Here is a 21,319-nt window from a genome sequence, read left to right as displayed (position 1 = left end):
GAAAAATAAAATAAAATGTTTGCTATAAAATGTAATGTTTTATTTCATTAGTAAAGCCAAAGTAGTGCTGCTCTAGGTGAGTGACCGACTCTGGAATATTGCTGCACTCCTTGATATCTTTATTGAAGGATTAAAATGACATCACAGGTATAAAAGGTTTTTGCGTTCAGTTCTTACTCAAACCTCATACATGACATGAAATATAAAAATTTACAGTGCATCCGGAAAGTATTCACAGCGCTTCCCTTTTTACACATTTTGTTATGTTACAGCATTATTCCAAAATGGAATAAATTCATTATTTTATTCAAAATTCTACAAACAATACCCCATAGTGATAACGTTGAAGTTTGTTTGAAATCTTTTATTAAAAACTGAAACATAAGTACATAAGTATTCACAACCTTTGCTTTACTTTGTTGACGCACCTTTGGCACCAATTACAGCCTCAAGTCTTTTTGAGTATGATGTTACAAGCTTGGCACACCTATTTTTGGGCCGTTTCTCCCATTCTTCTTTGCAGGACCTCTCAAGCTCCATCAGGTTGTATGGGGAGCGTCGGTGCACAGCCATTTTCAGATCTCTCCAGAGATGTTCAGTCGGGTTCAAATCTGGACTCTGGCTGGGCCACTCAAGGACATCCACAGAGTTATCCCGTAGCCACTCTTTTGTTATCCTGGTGGTGTGCTTAGGGCCATTGTCCTTTTGGAAGATGAAACTTTGCCCCATTTTGAGGTCCACAGCAGTCTGGAGCAGGTTTTCATCAAGGATGTCTCTGTACATTGCTGCATTCATCTTTCCCGTGATCCTGACTAGTCTCGCCGTTCCTGCCACTGGAAAACATCCCCACAGCATGATGCTGCCTTTACCATGCTTCACTGTAGGGATGATATTGGCCAGGTTATGAATGGCGCTTGGTTTCCTTCAGAAATGACACTTGCCTTCCATGCGAAAGAGTTCAATTTTTCATCAGACCAGAACATTTTGTTTCTCATAGTCTGAGAGTCCTTCAGGTGCCTTTTGGCAAACTCTAGATGGGCTGTCATGTGCTTTTTACTGAGGAGTGGCTTCTGTCTGGACACTCTACCATACAGGCCTGTTTGGTGGAGTGTTGCAGAGGTGGTTTGTTCTGAAAGGTTCTCCTCTCCCCACAGAGAAACCCTGGAACACTGTCAGAGTGACCATCGGGTTCTTGATCACCTCCCTGACAAAGGCCCTTCTCCGCCTATCGCTCAGTTTAGTCGGGTGGCCCGCTCTAGGAAGAGTCCTGTTTTTTCCAAACTTCTTCCATTTACGGATGATAGAGGCCACTGTGCTCATTGGGACCTTCAATGCTGTAGAAGTTGTTCTGTACCCTTCAATATAATCCTGTCTCAGAGGTCTACAGATAATTTCTTGGATTTCATGGCTTGGTTTGTGCTTTGATCTGTACTGTTAAAGTTTAAGTCCACACCAACACTAAAATCACTACATCTATAGACATCCACAATCTAACACTAACCTATCTAGCCCTGTAAAGAAGAAATCACTATACATATCTTTTTTGAAGACGATCCGGTCTAGCTGCGGAAGCTCTGCAGAGGACACAGCCGACAACGGCTATGAAATGAATGGGGAGTGACGTCACCCATAGACTTACTATGGGGCTTTTGTTGTCAGCTGTGTCCTCTGCACCCTCCTCCAAAGCTGGCAGCTTAGCGTGGGATCAGGTCGGATCGGCTTCAAACAAGGTACTGTTTCAAGTTATTGATTTCTTCTTTATAGGGCTAAATAAATTTGTGTTAGATCATGGATGTCAGTAGATGCAGGGATTTTAGTGTTAGGGTGGACTTCTACTTTAACTGTGGGACCTTTATATAGACAGACGTGTGCTGTTCCAAATCATGTCCAATCAACTGAATTTACCACAGGTGGACTCCAAGTTGTAGAAACATCTCAAGGATGATCAGTGGAAAAAGGATGCTCAATTTTGAGTGTCATGGCAAAGGCTATGAATACTTATGTACATGTGATTATTATTTTTTTTTTATAACTGCGAAGATTTCAAACAAACTTTTCATGTTATCATTATGGGGTATTGTTTGAGGAATTTTGAGGAAAATAATTAAATTTAATTTTGGAATAAGGCTGCAACATCACAAAATGTGGAAAAAGTAAAGCGCTGTGAATACTTTTTGAATACACTGTATGTATGTGTGTGTGTGTGTGTGTATAATGTATAATATATATATATATATATATATATATATAATATACACACACGTAAGCATGGTTTGTCAATTAACCAGTAAATTAGAAATGCACTCCCACTACACTGAGAGCCTATACTACTTTGCCTTCCCATACTAACCTGTCATATAATATGTATGTGTTTGTGGTTTAAGTAAGCGCTGAATTTAGCGTGAAACGCGTTGCCTTTTTAATATTCCTGTCATACCAGTGATATCATTTCAATGCTTCAATAAAGATACCAAGGAGTGACTTGTGTGTGTTACTGGTGCTCTTTCATATAGAACTCCAGCAATGTATGTACAGGATTTTCTTACGATGACAGTAGAGGATCATTCTAAATATGTTTTGAAATGGTCATTTGTAGCCTGTGTGATAGGGTGATAAAAAAAAGAGCACATGTTATCCCCTTTAACAGGAAGTAAGCACATGTTGTCTCCCTTTTAACAGGAAGTATCTGAGCAAATACCTACAGTGTAAAATTAACAAGTACAGTATTTTTTTAATAAAAACTGCAGATTTAAAAAAGATTAATATAATTTACATAATTTAAAATTGACAAATATTTTTCAAGTGCATCAAAGAAGTCTTAGGGTCCTTTCACACGGGGCGGATCAGTGCTGAGCTAGAAGATGACAGGTCCGTCTCTGCACACTGCGCAGGGACGGACCTGTCACAGCGCCGCTCTCCCCTATGGTAGATCGGGTGACGATGGACCGCAGTGTCCGTCGTCATCCGATCCGATGACGGATGGAAAAATAGCTTTTTCCTCCATCACGCTTTTTGGGATCGGAGTGGGTCGGATGTCAGCGGACTTGTCACCGCTGACATCCGACGCTCCATAGACCATCCGTTCAGGTCCGCCTGAAAAACTGACAGGCGGACCTGAACGGATCATCCGTGTGAACGGGGCCTTACTGGTTGTTTTTTATTAAAAATCAGACACAGCTTGAGTAGAAAAGCCTCTTTGGAAAGCATCACTAGGAAATGGTGTAGAGGTCCAGTAAAAACATGGCTCGTATCCCTGTATATTCCTGTGTATACGATAACAAGGAGAATATGCACTTCCTATGAGATTTTAAAGGGTAGTAACAACTTATGAGTGTAATCTATTAAAGTATAACACAGCTTTATTGCACAAATTATTTTGGGTTTTTTTAAGTTTTTTTTTTTTTTTACAAAGCACAACATGTTACAGACTTCCCATAGACCGACTCCATTAGGGAGCATTGCACAGTCATAGAGTTCACAATATTATATCCACGTTAAACGTGTTCAAGGTAATTCCTTTGTCATCTTCAGGGGCGTATAAATAATTCCAGGTCTGGAAAACAATCATCCATATTGTTGAAAATTTACAATTACATAACAGAATGTATTTTTATAGTATGGCACGGGGTACTTGCATATAGTTATAATAAACACTATTAACTGGCCAAAATAATAATTAAAAGCAGTCTATCCACCAGAATAGAAGTAGGCCAGCCCCCAGCCAAGCATGCAACCACAGAGGCCAATGGGACTACATCTGAAAGGTATAAGACATTTCTCGACACTATTATATCTTCCCTAATATGAGACTCGTATACCATTTTATCCGCCTTGATACCTTTCAGCTGGTATGATAGGGGAATGATAGGATGACTCCATACTAGGGTTGCACCAATATGTTTTTTTTTTTATTTATTTTTTTATCGGCGAGTAGGAGGGCCAATACTTTCGGTCAATTTCTCACTGATACCGAGTACCAATACTTTTGCGGTGCTATTTGTGTCAATACAAAAAAATGTATGCAAATTGCACTGCAAACAATTGCTTGTGATTTGGACAGGACTGCAGTGCGATTTCTGTCTGAATCACATGCGATTTTTTTTCTGCTTTTTCCCCACCTCTCCTGTGTGTGTATGGAAAGGGATTAAAGCACCATCTAGTGGGCAGTTTAATAAATGTTAGAGCTCACAGTATACCTGGTAGCATATCGGGGCCGCTGGAGGTTTTCACAAGGCTGGGGGAGAAGTTCCAGGACTCCTGTGGGTATATGGCAGAAGTTATTTCAGCTTGGGGGAGGGGCACCTCTACATCTCCATCTCCTCCAGCCATGTGAGTACCTCCAGCAGCCCCAATTTGCTACCAGATATGTATTGTTCTAAGAAAAATTATAAAATTGCCGACTTGATGGCAATTTAATACCTTTATACACACACACAGAATTCACATGCGATTCAGGCAGGAATCGCACCGCATCCCTGTTCAAATCCTATGATTCTTTGGTGCAATTTGTGCCCATTCATTTTGTATTGACACAAATCGCACCGCAAAGTATCGGTTTGCGGTGTTGAGATAGTTTGGGCAAGTAACGATATTCGCTCAAATGCTTGATATCAGCACGATGCATCCCAGTATGTTGTGGCTTTAGAAAGAAAATGAACTGTGAGACAAAATATTGTTTTGATGCACATAGAATATGTTTAGCAGATTTAAACAGAAGGTTCTGTTGGCCTTTAAAGATTGAGATTTTAGTGAAGAATTTACATATATGTAATGTTGTGATCTTCTTCTAATGGTCCCACAAATCTTGTTTAATTGGTGGATTCTGTCGGAGACGGTCCACCTGTTTTATTGATCGGTTGCAGTAGAATTATTTGAAACGTGGAGAAATTGTTTAAAGATGTTAAACCTCGCAGTAGGTAACAGGTATACTTTTAGTAATGTGGAAATGCAGAAACATTTGGAGGGCATGTGTTTTTCCATTAGAGTTCACATTCAGAGACCAGCACATATGAGACACGTATGTCGGCTCAGAGGAAAAACCTTCTGATGTGGTTCAAAAAAGGCCTGAATTCGCTTGGTCAGTTTCACAACTAATTTTATGTGAAGTAAATACGCACTTGTCTATAATTACCTTTTAAAATTCACTTCAAAGTGGGTTAAATTCTCTTCATTGCCAATGCTGAAAATATCCAATTTGCCTGTGTTCTCAACTGAAAGAATTGAATTAAAGTGGACCTCTAAACAACACGATTCTGACAGATTATCTACCTACCCTATGTCACCAATTAATATTATGTTAATTGTTGTCTTTGTCCCATTGGGGAGATTTCCTGATACTTCCTGTTCTGGTAACCATTGTCACCACAGGAAGATGCAATGTCATTAAACGGACTATGAAAAACTCTCATTATATGGTGTTCCTATCCACAAAGCCACTAAAGCATTTGTTGTGGCAAGTGAAATATACCGGGTTGATCCTGCCTTCAGCTATCCCTCCTATCTTCTCTGTGTATAGCTAGCTGCTATAAACCCGGCATCCTCTTCTTCGGCCGGCGGTCCGGTTTCTGATAATGGTGGTCTCTGCGGCGGATTCACTGTGAGATCACTTTTATCGACAGCAGTGCTCGGGTGCCCTCCGCCACTTATCCGAGCTGGCGGCGGAGGTGATCTGACCCTCTTCCTTGGTGGGTATGGAGACGAGTGATGTCAAAACGTCACTTCCACCCATAGCTCCTTTCTTTTTTTTTTCTTTTTTTTTTTTTGCATTTTAGTGTAAATATGAAATCTGAGGTCTTTTTAACCCCAAATCTCATATTTTCATATTTAAGAGGTGCTGTCATATTTTTTTTCTATTATAAGGGATGTTTTGCCTGTAGTAGGAATAAAAATGACACTTTTTTTTTAAGAACAGTGTAAAAAAAGGTAAAATAAATAAGAAAAAAACGTTTTTTCCCTGTCCCGCCAAGCCCGCGTGCAGAAGCGAACACATACGTGAGTAGCGCCTGCATATGAAACCAGTGTTCAAACCACACGTGAGGTATCACCAATTGGTAGAGCAAGAGAAATAATTCTAGCCCTAGACCTCCTCTGTAACTCAAAACATGCAACCTATAGAATTTTTTCAAACGTTTGTCGACATTCTACGAGCGGGTGCAATTTTGAAGTGTGACATGTTGGGTATCAATTTACTCAGCGTAACATTATCTTTCACAATATAAAAAAATTGAGCACTACTTACTGTTGTCTTATTTTTTTTTATTCAAGAAATTATTTTTTTCCAAAAAGACCCCTTCGCAAATACAGTGTGACAGAAAGTATTGCAACAACCGCCTTTTTATTCTCTAAAGTATGTTTGGGGGTTCTAAGTAATTTTATAGCAAAAAAAAACAGTTTTTAACTTGTAAACAACAAATCTCAAAAAAAGGGTCCTTAAGTGGTTAAAGTTTGCTGCAAAACATTTAGACAAGCCTGTGAAATACTGGGAGAATATACTCTGGTCAGATGAGACCAAAATTGAATTCTTTGGATGCCGTAATACACACCATGTTTGGAGGTCAAATGGCACTGCACATAACCTTAAAAACATCCCCATTCCAACAGGGACATTTGGAGGTGGGAACATCATGGTTTGGGGCTGTTTCAGCATACGGTACTGGCAAACTGCATTTCATTGAAGGAAGGATAAATGGAAAAATGTACCAAGACATTCTTGATAAAAAAATCTGCTGCCATCTACCAGGATGATGAAGATAAAACAAGGGAGGACATTTCAGTAAGATACTGATCCCAAACACAAAGTTAAGAAAAATCAATTGGTTTTAAAAAAAAAAGAAAATAAAGCTGCTAGAATGGCCCAGCCAATCACCTGACTTGAATCCAATAGAAAACCTTATGAAAATAAAGTTTTGTTGCCCAGAGAAGGGCAACAAAATGAATAAAGGGACTGGAGGACCTTAGTTATGAGGAAAGGTTACGAGCACTGAACGTATTCTCTCTGTAGAGGAGATGCTTAAGAGGGGATATGATTTCAATGTACAAATAAAAAACTGGTGACCCCACAGTAGGGATAAAACTTTTGCGTGAAAGGGAAATTAATAATGCACGCGGCCATTCACTAAAATTAGAAGAAAGATTTAACCTTAAACTTCGTAGAGGGTGCTTTACTGTAAGAGCGGTTTGGGTGTGGAATTCTCTTCCACAGGCGGTGGTTTCAGCAGGGAGCATCGATCATTTCAAAAAATTATTAGATCATTAAAAACGATTAGCACCTGAACAACCACAACATGCAGGGATATACAATGTAATACTGCCACAGTGAAAGCGGACCGCCCGCTGAAGACGAGGATACCGGGCTTATGGCAGCTAGCTGCTGCCATAACGACGATACCCCTCTTCAAAGTACCAATGTATAACGACGGCGGGCGGTCTGTAAGGGATTAAGCATTTTTTTTTCTTCTCCCCCTTAAAGTCTTTGGGCACAAGTCAGATGGAAGTCGCCTTGAAGTATTACAGGAAACTTTTCTAAAGTCGGAGCGACTTCAGTAACGCTAATTGACAGCTCTCATTGACTAAAAGAGGTGACCCTACTCTTATTGCAAGACCTCGCTTGTTTATCAAGTTAAAATTGATTAAAAAAAAAATTGCTCGTCTTTTATTACACTCGCAGATCAAGTTACTCACAATCCAAGGTTTTCCTGTATATATAATATAGTTTTCGGACTCTATAACTCTCTTAAACTAAATGATATACACTGATTTGGGTTATTTTTAGAAATGTTGCAGAATACATTTTGGCCTTAGACCCCCTTTCACACCAAGGGTGTTTTGCAGGAGCTATAGCGTTAGAAATAGCGCCTGCAATCTGCCCTAAAACTGCTGCACCATTGTCTGTAGTGTGAAAGACCCGAGGGCTTTCACACTGCAGTGGTGCGCTGGCAGGACGTCAGGAAAAGTCCTGCCAGCAGCTTCTTTGGAGCGGTGTGTTTACCGCTCCTCCACCGCTGCTCCCCATTGAAATCAATGGGGCAGCGCTGTAATACCGCTGGCAAATCGCCGCTATTGCGGCGTATTGCTGGCGTTTTTAACCCTTTCTCGGCTGCTAGCGGGGGGTAAAAGCGCCCCGCTAGTAGCCGAAATGCGCCGCAAATCCGGCGGTAAAAATAGCGGCGTTTTCCCGCAGACGCTATGTGCGGTGTGGTGTGAAAGGGGTCTAAATGTTTGAAGAAAGATTTTTTATTTTATTTTTTTCGGTATTAAAGCAAAAAAGTAAAATCCAGTGGTGATTAAATAATACCAAAAGAAAGCTCCTATATCTCAAATTTAATTTGGATACAGTGTTGCATGACTGAGTAATTGTCATTCAAAGTGTGACAGTGCTGAGAGCAGGAAAATGGCCTGGACTGGGAGGGAGTGTGTCCAAACTTGAAGTGGTTACAGCCCAACTTTGGGAATTTAAAAAAAAAAGCTACTCCTATTCCCCCTTATATTTAAACTTCCCATACTAAATGAAGCAAACGTGTCAGTGTTGTGACAAACCATTTACCACTGAACGGGTGCTTTCCGTGATCGGCTTTTACTCATTTATGTGAAACTTTTGCTGGAGTTTGGCATGTTAGTCAGGCCCATGTAAGTTTCCTGTTGCATCTAACACATTTCCAAGGGTGGCTTTGTTTGCTCCTTCATACTGTTAAGTGGGGACACCCTAAGACAGCAAGATGATCACCAGGCGAAAATAAAGGAAACTACCAAAAAATAAAAAGTAATGCAGCCATTGTATTTAGGAATTGATCATTTGCAGTATTTTGCATATTTCTTTTGGCTTTTGAAACATTAAGATACAGTGGGGAAAATTGTTATTTAATCCCCTGCAAATTTTATTGGTTTGCCCACTTGCAAAGAATCAAAGGGTCTATAATTTTGATCATAGATGTATTTTAAATGATAGAGACAAAATATCAACCAGAAATCCAGAAAAAAACACATGATACAAATGTTATAAATTAAGTTGCAGTTCAGTGAATAAAATAAGTATTTGATCCCCGAACAAAACATGACTTCGTACTTTGTGGCAAGCACAGAGGTAAGACTGTTCTTTTAGTTTACCAGGTTTACACACCTCTCAGGAGGGATTTTGGTCCACTCTTTACAAATCTTCTCTAAATCCTTAAAGTTTCTTGGATGTCGCTTGGCAAGTCAACGTTTCAGCTCCCTCCATACATTTTCTATAGGATTAAGGTCTAGAGACTGGCTAAGCCACTCCATGACTTTAATGTGCTTCTTTTTGTGCCACCCCTTTGTTAAGGGAAGAAGGTTCTCATCCAAGATTTTACAATAATTGGCTCGTCAATGCGGCAAAGTCAACCTGTACCTTTAGCAGAGAAACTGCTCCAAAGCATTATGTTTGCACCTCTGTGCTTGACTATAGGGATGGTGTTCTTAGGGTCATAGTCAACATTTTCCTTCCTCCAAACATGGCCAGTCGAGTTAATGCCAAAGAGCTCAATTTTGGTCTTGTCTGACCACAGCACTTTCTCCCAATCCTCCTCTGAATCATTTAGATCATTGAGCTGCAATTAGCGGACCTCCAGCTGTTGCAAAACTACAATTCCCATCATACCTCTGCCTCTGGGTGTCATGCTTATTGCTGTCAGAGTCTTGCTATGCCTCATGGGACTTGAAGTTCTGCAACAGCTGGAGGTCCGCTAATTGCATATCCCTGATTTAGATGTTCATTAGCAAACTTCAGATGGGCCTGTGCATGTGCCTTCTTGAGAAGGAGGACCTTGTGGGTGCTGCAGGATTTCAATCCATGGTGGCGTATTGTGTTACTAATTATTTGGTGACTGTGGTCATTCACAACCTCCTCCCATGTAGTTCTGGGCTGATCCCCCGCACTTCTTATCCTCATCCTTACCCCTGAGGCGAAATGTTGCATGGAGCTCCAGGCTGAGGTCAATTGGTGGTTATTTTGTATTTCTTCCATTTGCGAATAATCACTCCCATAGTTTTGTCTCCTTCTTACCAAGCTTCTTGCCGATTGTCTTGTAGCCCATTCCAGCCTTGTGCAGGTCTACATACTTGTCCCATCATTTGACAGCTCTTTGGTCTTGCTCATGGTGAGGTTTGAATGGAAGAAAAAGATTCTGTGGACTTTTATACACATAGCGTGTTGTCGTTAGGCACACCTTATTAAATTGACAGGACTAATCTGTATAGCACACGAGCAGATAATAGAGCCAGTCTGTGGGAGCCAGAATTATTGTCAGTTGGTAGGGAATAAAATACTTTACTCACTGAAATGGAACTCAATCACATGTATCGTGTGTTTTCTAGATCTTTGGTTGATATTCTGTCTATCACATAAAATACAATTATGATGAAAAAAATTATAGACCCTTCATCTCTTTTTGTAAGTGGGCAAACTTACAATATCTGCAGGGGATCGAATAATTATTTTCCCCACTGTGTGTTTTAACTGGTCGTACAAGCCTGAACATTGTTTATATGTCGGTTTTGTGCGAACCCTCTGTGTCACTAGTAGAGTCTTAGAGGTAATATTTGATCACACCCACTCTGGTAAAACAAGCTGACAAGCTACCAAGGCAAAGAATTCCATAATTGATGAGAAGTGTAAACCTTAGAGATTAAGCCAGGCAATGCTGAGGTAGGATTTTAATGACAGGAGTGCACAAGGGACAGGTGGCTTTCAGGTAGAGTCATGTTAGATGTCAAGCAAGGCAGCGTTATTACTAAATTAGAACAGGACACCTGCATAAACTCTCAGGGACCAGGAGGAAGACTTCTCTATGATGAGGCCACTGCCATTTCCAACCAGTCATGTAATGCGCACACTGGACCATACATGCTTTGCAGTTCCATATTTATGCCAGCAGATGGCGTCTGCCTACAAAGTGGTGAAGGAGTAATTATAGTAATCAAGAGCAATGATTCACAAATCATTTCTCCACTGATCTACCAACAAAAAAGTGAAATATGATTTGCCAAATTTGTTTTATTAATGGCTTCTAATTGTGTTCATCTTCACTTATTGCATCCTGTTACATTGTCTTGATTGGCTGATTTATGTCCTAATTAAAGCGGGAGTCCACCGGGACTCCGCGTTTTTTTTTTTTTTTTTTAAAGCCAGCAGCTACAAATACTGCAGCTGCTGACTTTTAAAATAGTGACACTTACCTGTCCAGCGCGCCCGCGATGTCGGCACCCGAAGCCGATCGCTAGGTCGTCTGTCGGGTCCTGCCGCCGCCATCTTGGGTATGGGAATCAGGAAATTGAGCCTTTCGGCTTCATTTCCCGGTTCCCTACTGCGCATGCGCGAGCCGCGCGGCGCAATCCGGACGGTCCCCGCTGCCTCTGGGAACTGTGTGTTTCCCAGCAGGCAGCGGGGCACTTGCTCAAAGGGGCGGGCAGTTGCGGAAAGGGGCGTAATCTACGCCCCTTTCCGCAGACAGCTATCCCGGAAGTGGGTGCAGTTACCTGGATTATCCAGGTAACTGCACCCCCCTCCCCCCTGAAAGGTGCCAATTGTGGCGCCGGAGGGGGGGGATTCCGATGAGCGGAGGTCCATTTTAGGGTGGACCTCCGCTTTAAACATGGCTTGACAAATTTGCTTTGAATCTAGGAGCCAGTTTTATTTTTTTATACTTTTTTTTTCTTTAGCAAAGTTTACAAGTGAACTTATCCTTTAACCCTTTTCACAGCCAGAGCTGTTTTTTGCGTTTTTTGCATACAGTTAAAAAATAATTTTAGGCCTGAAGATCACATAAAACCACCAAACATTATATATTTTCTGAAAGCAGAAACCTTAGAGAATAAAATAGTGGTAGCTCCAATCTTTTAAGTCACACGATATTACTGCCGAGGTCCAGGAAACCCCAAATTTCAGTAAAGTTTATTTTCAGTGGTCACAAAAACATAATTGCCTAGTTTTTTGTAAATTATAAAAGATTAAGTTGCACCAAGTAAATAGATACCCAACATGTGGGGGGGAGGGGTGGTGGTGTTTGTGCTTGGGTGTAACTTTTTTGTTTTGTTTCCATCATATAGGAGACAAAGTCCCCTATATAATGATTTTTGGTGACCAGATCTCTTTAATGAGATGTCAAGGGTCTGAAACACCCTGCATGTCTCCCTTGTGCTCCACTGAATGCAATGCACATCATACTGCATTACATTCTTTCCCAGCCCTGCTGGCCGGGGAAACTGCCAACGGGGACCCGGAAGTGATGTCAGGAACAAGAAGCTGAAGAGAGCAGACGTGTGTCCCTCATGTCTATCCAGCAGCACCTACTATGCCAGTCCCAGGCCTGCAGATGGGCAAAGGAAGCCCAGGATACATAGTGGGGGATAGGTAGTATCAATTTTTTTAATTTTACTGCATTAAGTTCCTGTTGGAAAGTACATGTAGTACTTTGTCCTATCTTCCTAGATGCCCTGTACGGCTAGCTGCAATGTCGAACAGGGTGCTACCCTCACCACTCGGCCTTCCAGTACTTGCTCAAGGCAAGTACTGGCAAAAGGCTGACATTCCTTCTTCTGCCAGTGTTTGCCCTGGGCAAGTGCTGAAAGCCAAAGACAGGTATTTGGTATCAAAACAGAAATCTCCTTGCTAGCTGCAGTGTCCAACTTTGCAGCCAGTGTTACAGGGCACCTAGGAAGATGGGGTAAAAAAAAAGGTATTACATATCCTTTGTCCCAAAAAAAAAGACAAAAAGTCTAACCATAGAAAATGGACGCAGCCACCATATAGAAGAACTGGTTAGCTGCAATATGTTAAAGAGGAAGTAAACCCTGATGGGTTTACTTCCTCTTTTTTTCCCTGCAAAGGTAAAGCATAATGGACTACTATGCATCGCATAGTAGCTCATTATGTGTCACTTACCTGACACAGGAGCCAGCGAAGTCGCCGCTGATCCCTGTAGTCCGCCGCGTCCATCTTGCTGGTGGCGTCTCGCAGCTCTGACCAATGACAGCGGCGAAGCCGCGATGACGTCACTCCCGCGCATGCGCACGGGAGTCGCGCCTCGCAGCTCCGCCGCTGTCATATGGCGAGGCCGCGATGACGTCACTCCCGCGCATGCGCACGGGAGTCGACAAATTTGGCAAATCCATTCTTGGATTTGCCGCATTTAGTGCGCATGCGCGCCGCTGTCTACGGCGCATGCGCCGTAGACAGCGGTGCCCATTTTCGGGCAAATATCTCCTAAACCATATAGGTTTAGGAGATATTGCTTGGACCTACAGGTAAGCCTTAATCTAGGCTTACCTATAGGTCCAAGTTGTTTGGAAGGGTTTACTTCCTCTTTAAGTTTCTTGTTTTGGGGTTTAGATGCATCTTAGCTCAGTGGGGTTGATTTACTAAAACTGTAGAGTGCAAAATCTGGTGCAGCTGTGCAGAGAATCTAATAAACTTCCAGGTTGTTGTTTTTTTTTCACAGCTTAATTGAACAAGCTGAAGTTGTTGCCTGTTTGTCATTACTTGTGTTGTCTTCACCTGATTTGAGACAGGTTGTTCTATATGGACTTTCATTTTCTTTGTAGTATAAGATTACATTTCTCATGACATAGACATATCTTATTCATTCACAATTCATTTTCTAATTATTTTGTGTACGTTGAACCCAAACATAGTACATATGGAAGTGGCTTTAGTGTGGGTAATTTTGTTACTGAAGATTAACTGTGTTATGTTGCTATAATAAACATTGGAGGGCATAATCAAGGTCGGCCTTCTCCACCTCACCTTTATTGAGCCCCTTCTTTGTTTCTACCATACCAACAGTTTATATTATCTGCTGCTTACCTAAATTTATTGTTTAACCAGACTTCTGATTATTGGCGACCTTCATGCCACCCAGAGCTGCTTAAACTGGCAATTGACACTACATTTTTACAGACTACAATTATTTCTGTCTCAGACCTGGCTTCCGAAATGTTCCTGAGCTTTTTTTATAGTGGACATCAAAAAAGGTGATGAGGCCTACAGCCTGGCAGAGAAGTAAGCATATTGATCAGTCTTATCTACATTTACTGCTTTGGTACAAAATGAGATGACTGCACTGCAATCTTTCTGCCAGTCCTATCCAGTGTTATTGAAGCATTGGGTGTACAAAAGAAACTGAATATTTGGATGCTTCCACTCTTAAACTGTTACTAAACCTAAAAAGATTTTTTTTACCTTGGCAAGGTAAAAAAAATTGATAGCAAGGCAGCCATTGGCTCCCGCTGCTGTCAGTCAAATCCAATGATGCGGCCGCTGAGGGGCGGGGCCGAGTCCTTCATTCAATGTCTATGGACACCGAGTGCTGGACTCTGGAGCGCGCCCGCAAGGTAACCCCCCAGGAGAGCGCTTCTCAAAGGGGGTTATCTAATGCGGGGAGGAGCCGAGAGAGCCGCCGGGGGACCCCAGAAGAGCAGGCTTGGGGGCCACTCTGTGCAAAACGAACTGCACAGTGGAGGTAAGTATGACCTGTTATTTTAAAAAACAGCATTCGAGCAGCAGCCTTTGGTTTTTGCTGCTGTCAATCAGAGGAAGTGGGGGTCGGGCCTAAGTCCTGCTGTGTAAGTCTATTGACCATGGCTTCGTAGATACACAGCTCGGGAACGTGGGGACCACCTATCCCCATAGCCAGTGGCTGACTATGGTAGTCACGCAGAAGAGGAGGAGCCAAGATCACCGCCGGGGACTCCAGAAGAGGAGGACCAGGGCCTCTCTGAGCAATACCACTGCACACAGTAGGTATATAACGCATTTGTTATTTTAGTAAAAAAAAAAAAAGTAGTTTAGTAACACTTAAACACCTAGAGTTTCCCAATGGAGAGTGTTCAGTAACAACTCATACGCCATAGTGCTGGCTGCTGTGATATGGTGCTTAGCCATAGGCAGTAGGATTATCCTCACAATCCCTAAAGTAAGCCAGTTCCAAACCTTTGCATTCTGTACTGAGTAAATGATGAATAATGTATAGGCAGAGATTACTTTCAATGTTAACACCTCATCAAACAGTCGGACAATCCAGAGATAGAAATGCATTTCTGATATCATTTGGAGGAGCCTTTTTCTACAGAAATTTTCGATACACATTTTTATACCAGTGCTCATATATCCAATATGATCTGCCCTATTCTGTTGTTTTTTTTTTGTTTTTTTGTTTTGAGTCAACTATAAATGAGCGTTACCTACTTATGAGCACAGATGGATGCAGTTGCTTGATGCAATCAAACTGAGCATATAGTTAAAGCATGTAATAAATGTATTTGCATCAAAATCTGTGTTTTTCCCATGGGCTGCATGTAAATTGAAACAAATACTTTACAGATCTTCTTTTTAGCACTGGCAGAGTTTTACGGCTTCAAGGTAAAATATTTAACATATATTGGATCATATTATTTTTTTTTTCTTTTGTAGTGCTGATCCCTTATCTAACATGGTCCTCTCGTTCACCTCCAAAGAAGATGCCATTGCTTTTGTTGAAAAGAATGGTAAGTAATATCTAAATCCTTGTTTTTTATTCTGTCAGTTGAGAAATGTGCAGCAGATTCTGGTTCTTCTTAATAGCGTCCCTTTTACAAAGTGCCACTATTGCTGCATCAGATCAAAAAAGTTTGTAGATAGAGACTGGGGATAATGAGACTAAATGTAAGTTGGCATAGAGAGACTAGCAGAATATGTACGCTGTTTATCTGTTTGGCTCCGCTTCCCCCTCTTCTGTACCTTTCACTGATTGTCATGGATGCTGTTGGTTGCAGCCAGCAGCCTCCTAGCAACCAGTGATACGGACGATGGGCAAAATAAGGCACAAGTTCCCCAATCAGGTGGAGTCTACAGACAATACCAAACTATTGACTATGAAGCCACCCACTAACGTCTATCAATCACAAGGGGATCAGACCTGATCGGGAACTAGTGTTTCAGAATCCTCATGCTCCAGCTGCCCAGTTTTAAATATCCTCAAAGGGGCTGTATAGGCAGAAGGTTTGTGATTTATTTATTTATTTATTTTTGATTTTTTTTTTATCTTGATGCAGTCTATGCATTAAGATAAAAATCCTGAGTGCAGCAGCCCCCCCCCCCCCAATACTTACCTGAGCCCCATCTCTATCCAGCGATGTCCACGAGTGACTCGGCCATCCTTGAATCTCCTCCTGATTGGCTGAGGCACAGCGGCGCCATTGGCTCCTGCTACTGTCAAATTCAGTTAGCTAAATAGGAGAGAGGGGGGCTGAACTGGGGCTTCATGTCTGAATGGACACAGGGAGCTGTGACTTGGCTCGGGTGCCCCCATAACAAGCGGCTTGCGGTGGGGACACACGACAGGAAAGAGTAACCCGAGAAGAGGAGGATCCAAACTGCTCTGTGCAAATTCATTGCACAGAGCAGGTAAGTATAACGTGTTTGTTATTTTTATGGGGGAAAAAAAAAGACTTTACAATCACATCAACTGCTGCACTGTCTGTGTGACAACTGTAGCATTGGGGAAGAAATTCAACTGCACTGAGAATGGATGTCCATATGGACATTCCAGTCTCAGTGTACCCCTACAGATGGTGCATTCCCAAAATGAATGTACCTGTTTGCAACAGGAATATGAGTCTCTGGCCCACACCGACACTTTTTTTATGCAGCGGCATAGTGGAATTTTAAAGAGTGTTGTAGACACGCTATGAATTCCCCTTTCATTCAGATAACATTTAGGGCCAGTTCACACCACATTAAGTCCAGTGCGTTTTTTCTGCATGGAAAGTAGGTTATATGGCATAGTTCACACCAGCGCTTGCCGTTCCAATGTGTTCCAGTTCCAGAAAAAAAATTAGAATATGCTGCATTTTTTCTGTCCTGGACTATACAGAAACGCTGGAAAACGCATCAAAAATGCACTGGAAGACATGTCCTTATCTAAGGTTAAGAAAGAAGAGGAGGAAAAATGCACTGGACTGCATCAAAAACGCGGCAAAAACTTGCATGCAGAAAAGCATCTGGAACGCATCTAGACTGCGTTTCTATGGAGTGAACTGGCCCTTAAAGGATTTGCCTTATTTGATTTTTCTTTTCAACTACTTTCAGACCGGACCATTTTGCTGGCTTAAGACCAGACCACTTTTTGCGATTCGGCACTGCGTCGCTTTAACTGACAATTGCCCGGTCGTGCGATGTGGCTCCCAAACTTCCTTTTTTTTCCCCACAAATAGAGCTTTCTTTTGGTGGTATTTGATCACCCCTGTTTTTTTAATTTTTTGCGCTATAAACAAAAATAGTGCGACAATTTTGAAAAAAACACATTTTTTTTACTTTTTCTTATAATAAATATCCCCCAAAAAGATATAAAAATATTTTTTTTCCCTCAGTTTAGGCCGATACATATTCTTCTACATATTTGATTGGTTTGTGCAAAAGTTATAGTGTTTACAAAATAGGGGATAGTTTTATGGCATTTTTGTTAATTTTTTTTTTACTAGTAATGGCGGCGATTTTTATTGTGACTGCGACATTATGACGGACACATCGAACATTTTTGACACATTTTTGGGACCGTTGTCATTTATACAGAAATCACTGCTATACAAATGCAGCGATTCCTGTGTAAATGACACTGGCAGTGAAGGGGTTAACCAGTGAGTGGCAGTGTAGGGGTTAAGTGTTCCTAGGGGCGTGTTACTAACTTTGGGGGGGGGCTGGCCTTTGTTTTAGTGAATGCTGATCTCTGCTCCAATCACATGGAGCAGAGATCAGCGTCACTTGTTGCTAGGCAGAACGGGGAGATTCTGTTTACAACAGCATCTCCTGGTTCAGCCACCCCGTGAGATGATCGTGGGTATCCCCTCGGCGATCGATGACCCGGGACCGGACTCACGGGGGTCCCGACCGGCACGCAATCGCGGAGCGCTCGCGATGGCAGGGTGGCATTTAAAACTGGACGTACCTGTCCGCCAATATGCCTGCCCGTGCCATTCTGCTGACGTACATCGGTGTGCATCGGTCGCGAAGTGGTTAAAGACTTGGGGGAGAAAATAGGGATTCAAAAGGACCGTTTACAATACCAAACTACCAAGCAGGGAATGTTGAGTTGTCTGTCAATTGTACCATCTTCCTACCAGCCAATCTACTGTTTAGGATGTATGATTGACTTTCAAGGCCCTCCTGGCTCCTCATTATATGACTAAATTCCTCTATAGAAATGTATAGAAAATGTCCCAGCACCTAAGAAGATGCTGGGGCTATAAACTGCACAAAGACATTCAGTGGAGGAACGGGGATACCACAGTTGGAATAATGTACACTTTGTACTATTTTAATATTGAGACTAATGGCCCATACACACAATGCGAAAATTAGATGAAAAGTACTGCTTTTGAAGCGATCATACGATAATCATAGTACACAGCTTTTGAGAGCCGATCACAAAGTTTTATCCGATGATATCTGATCCGATAATACCAGATTGTTTTGGTTTTTGTTTAGCCAGTACAATTTTCGTACGAAAATACAATACGCCACATCACTTCTGATTTTTATTTTTTTTTATATTCTGTCTTACAAGAATTTTCATAACTTTAGTAAACTCTTCATTTTTAATATGCAAATAGCATGCAAAGAAAAGCGGACGATCTGTCGTCCGATTTTCGGATCGTGTGTATGGCCATTAGCACAGGTTGCACAATTCAAGTTGTGGATGTTGAATGAGCATATTGGCCACAGTTAGGCTCACTGAGGGGTAGCCAGTAGAAGAAGGTGCATTTATTCGTGCAGACATACCGTATATACTCGAGTATAAGCCGAGATTTTCAGCCTCTTTTTTGAGGCTGAAAGTGCCCCCTCGGCTTATACTCGAGTCACCGCTGTCTGACTGCTCGATCAGCGTATCGAGCAGACAGACGGCGGACATTAAAATTCAAAAGCCGCGCCTCCTTCTCCGCCTCCGCCTGTGATGGGCGGAACACTGAATTTCCCAGCAGTCAGTGTTCCACCTATTACGGACATCCGCTCATCCTCGTACTACGGACGAGGATGAGAGGATGTCCGTGATAGGCGGAACACAGGCTGCTGGGAAATTGAGTGTTCCGCCTATCACAGGCGGAGGCGGAGGCGCGGCTTTTGAATTGTAGAATGGCCGCCGAGAAGAGCGGCGATCCTGGAGCGGCGATCCATCGGCACGACACGGGACGGAGGAGGCTCGGGACGACGGCTCGGGACGGAGGAGGCTCGGGACGGAGGCTCGGGACACAGGCTGGACACACACACAAGGCTGCACGGACACACACACAGGGATGGATGGATGGACGGACACACACACACACACACACACACACACACACGGATGGATGGATGGATGGATACACACACAGGGATGGATGGACGGACACACACACAGGGATGGATGGATGGATGGACACACACACAGGGATGGATGGACGGACACACACACACAGGGATGGACGGACACACAGGGATGGACAGCCATGTCTCACCCTCGGCTTATACACGAGTCAATAAGTTTTCCAGTTTTTTGGGGGTAAATTGGGGGCCTCGGCTTATATTCGGGTCGGCCTATACTCGAGTATATACGGTACATTTTTGTTTGCCTTAAATGCTTAAGTGTGAATATTGTGAAAACATTTTTGCATCTCTGGGACAGGAAGTGAGGAGAATTCTTCCCAACAGGACACAGTTATATAAACAGGTTTTAACCTACAATTTCCTACAATGACATAAATATATTATGTTACAAATGAATAGAAAAATAGCACAGAACCCGAGCTGGGAAGCCATTATAAAGAAAATTTAGGATGCATTTAAAAAAAAATATTATGTTCTCCTCTGTGTGCATTTATAGTTTATCACAGTATGCGGCTTGCATGTTTATGTTATTCATGTATATAAATGTTCCCTTTGATGGTAGATAGAACCGCCAAACCGCATACAGACCATTTTCAAAAATGTCACTTACTGCTAATTTTCTATGTTTAGCTTATACTCTGCTTTCGTTTACATATAATCATACTACAGTATATATATTTTTATAGGATGGAGTTATGAGGTTGACGAGAGGAGGATTCCAAAACCAAAATCCAAGTCTTATGGTGCAAACTTTTCTTGGAACAAGCGGACCCGGGTATCCACGAAATGAATTGTTATTGGCTGTCCGTAAGTCTGACTGTGAGCAAAGTCAGCTGTGCTGTATTTATAGAACAAGTATAATACAACTCTTAATCTCCTAATAAATATGACCTTTAAACTACAAACACATCTTGTGGTGTCTATTTAAAATGTTTTTGAAGTTTCCAATTGAGCCTTTGATAAATTTATCTATATATAGAGGAGGTTTATAGAGTTCATACCTCTAGGAAACGCCTGAGTGCCAAGTCCGGCAATAGCTGAATCCAAATCAGCTGCAGCATTCAGTAAAGTCACAGTATTTACAGGGACGTTCAGTAATCCATCAAGGGAAATTCCTTCTATGATCTTGCCCTAGTACATTGGTCTGTATCCCTTTCTATTTCTTTTCCTACTCTGCTCTCATTGTGAATTCAAACGGCTCCCTGAAAATTGTTAATCCTGGAGTATGCATCCCCACTACAGATTATTACTATTCATTTAAAGTTTGCTTTTTGTCTCTGCTTCCCTTCTTCCTTCCAGGCTGCACCTACCTTCTTGACCCACTCTTACACTCCCTTTCTTGGTTTTATGGGTATTTCTCTAGCTAGAGACTTTGCTTCAGGATTCTAAAGCAGTAAACCTGATACAAACCCAGATGATCACAACTAAACATGCAGCTCTGCAGGGACGCTACTATTGACATTAACAGCTGGTGGATAGAACCACAGCACGCAGCAGGGGAACACAAAAATTCAGCACATCTTGAAGTGTTGCATTCTGAAAATCCTCACAGTGGATTTACAAAATCTGGTGCAGCTGTGCAGGGTAGCCAATCGGCTTCTATCTTCAGCTTGTTCAGTTAATCTTTGACATAAACCTGGAAGTTGATTGGTTCATATGCAGGGCTGCACCAGATTTTGCACTCTTCAGTTTTAATGAATCAATCCCAGTACTTCTTCCTCTGCAAGCGAGTAGATTTGATTCCCTGGTAAATAGCAGTGGTTGGTATAGGAGTCAGTGTCAACAGACACCAGGATAGCAGGTGAACTAAGGCTCCATAAAGGAGGTGTCAAAATCGGGGACCAAAAATCTATTCGCCCAAGGTTCCCAGATTTTGGTGTATCACCTTGTCCTGGGTTGCCACTATATTGGCATGTATCATCGCAACCACAACCAAGTACCGGCTTCTTCAAGGTTTTCGCTATTGTT

General features: G+C 42.0%; 1 protein-coding gene across 2 annotated transcripts in view; it reads left to right on the top strand.

Annotated features, from left to right (window-relative positions):
- The window catches only part of NDUFS4 (NADH:ubiquinone oxidoreductase subunit S4), a 207,779-nt gene extending 187,523 nt beyond the window's left edge, over positions 1–20,256 (top strand). For both annotated transcript variants that reach the window (XM_077462752.1, XM_077462753.1), the window contains 2 exons: positions 15,425–15,498; positions 20,038–20,256. In XM_077462752.1, coding sequence (XP_077318878.1) covers positions 15,425–15,498; positions 20,038–20,141 — 178 coding nt within the window. In that variant the 3' untranslated portion in view covers positions 20,142–20,256. The remainder of the gene's footprint in view (positions 1–15,424; positions 15,499–20,037) is intronic.
- Positions 20,257–21,319: the final 1,063 nt, after the last annotated feature.

The sequence above is a fragment of the Lithobates pipiens genome, unplaced genomic scaffold (genome assembly GCF_037356315.1).
Source record: "Lithobates pipiens isolate NorthernLeopardFrog02 unplaced genomic scaffold, aLitPip1_a1.2 Scaffold_3, whole genome shotgun sequence".
In the NCBI taxonomy this organism is placed as follows: Eukaryota; Metazoa; Chordata; class Amphibia; order Anura; family Ranidae; genus Lithobates; species Lithobates pipiens.
Note: the sequence above shows the minus strand (reverse complement) of the source record. Positions and strands in the feature narration are given on the sequence as shown.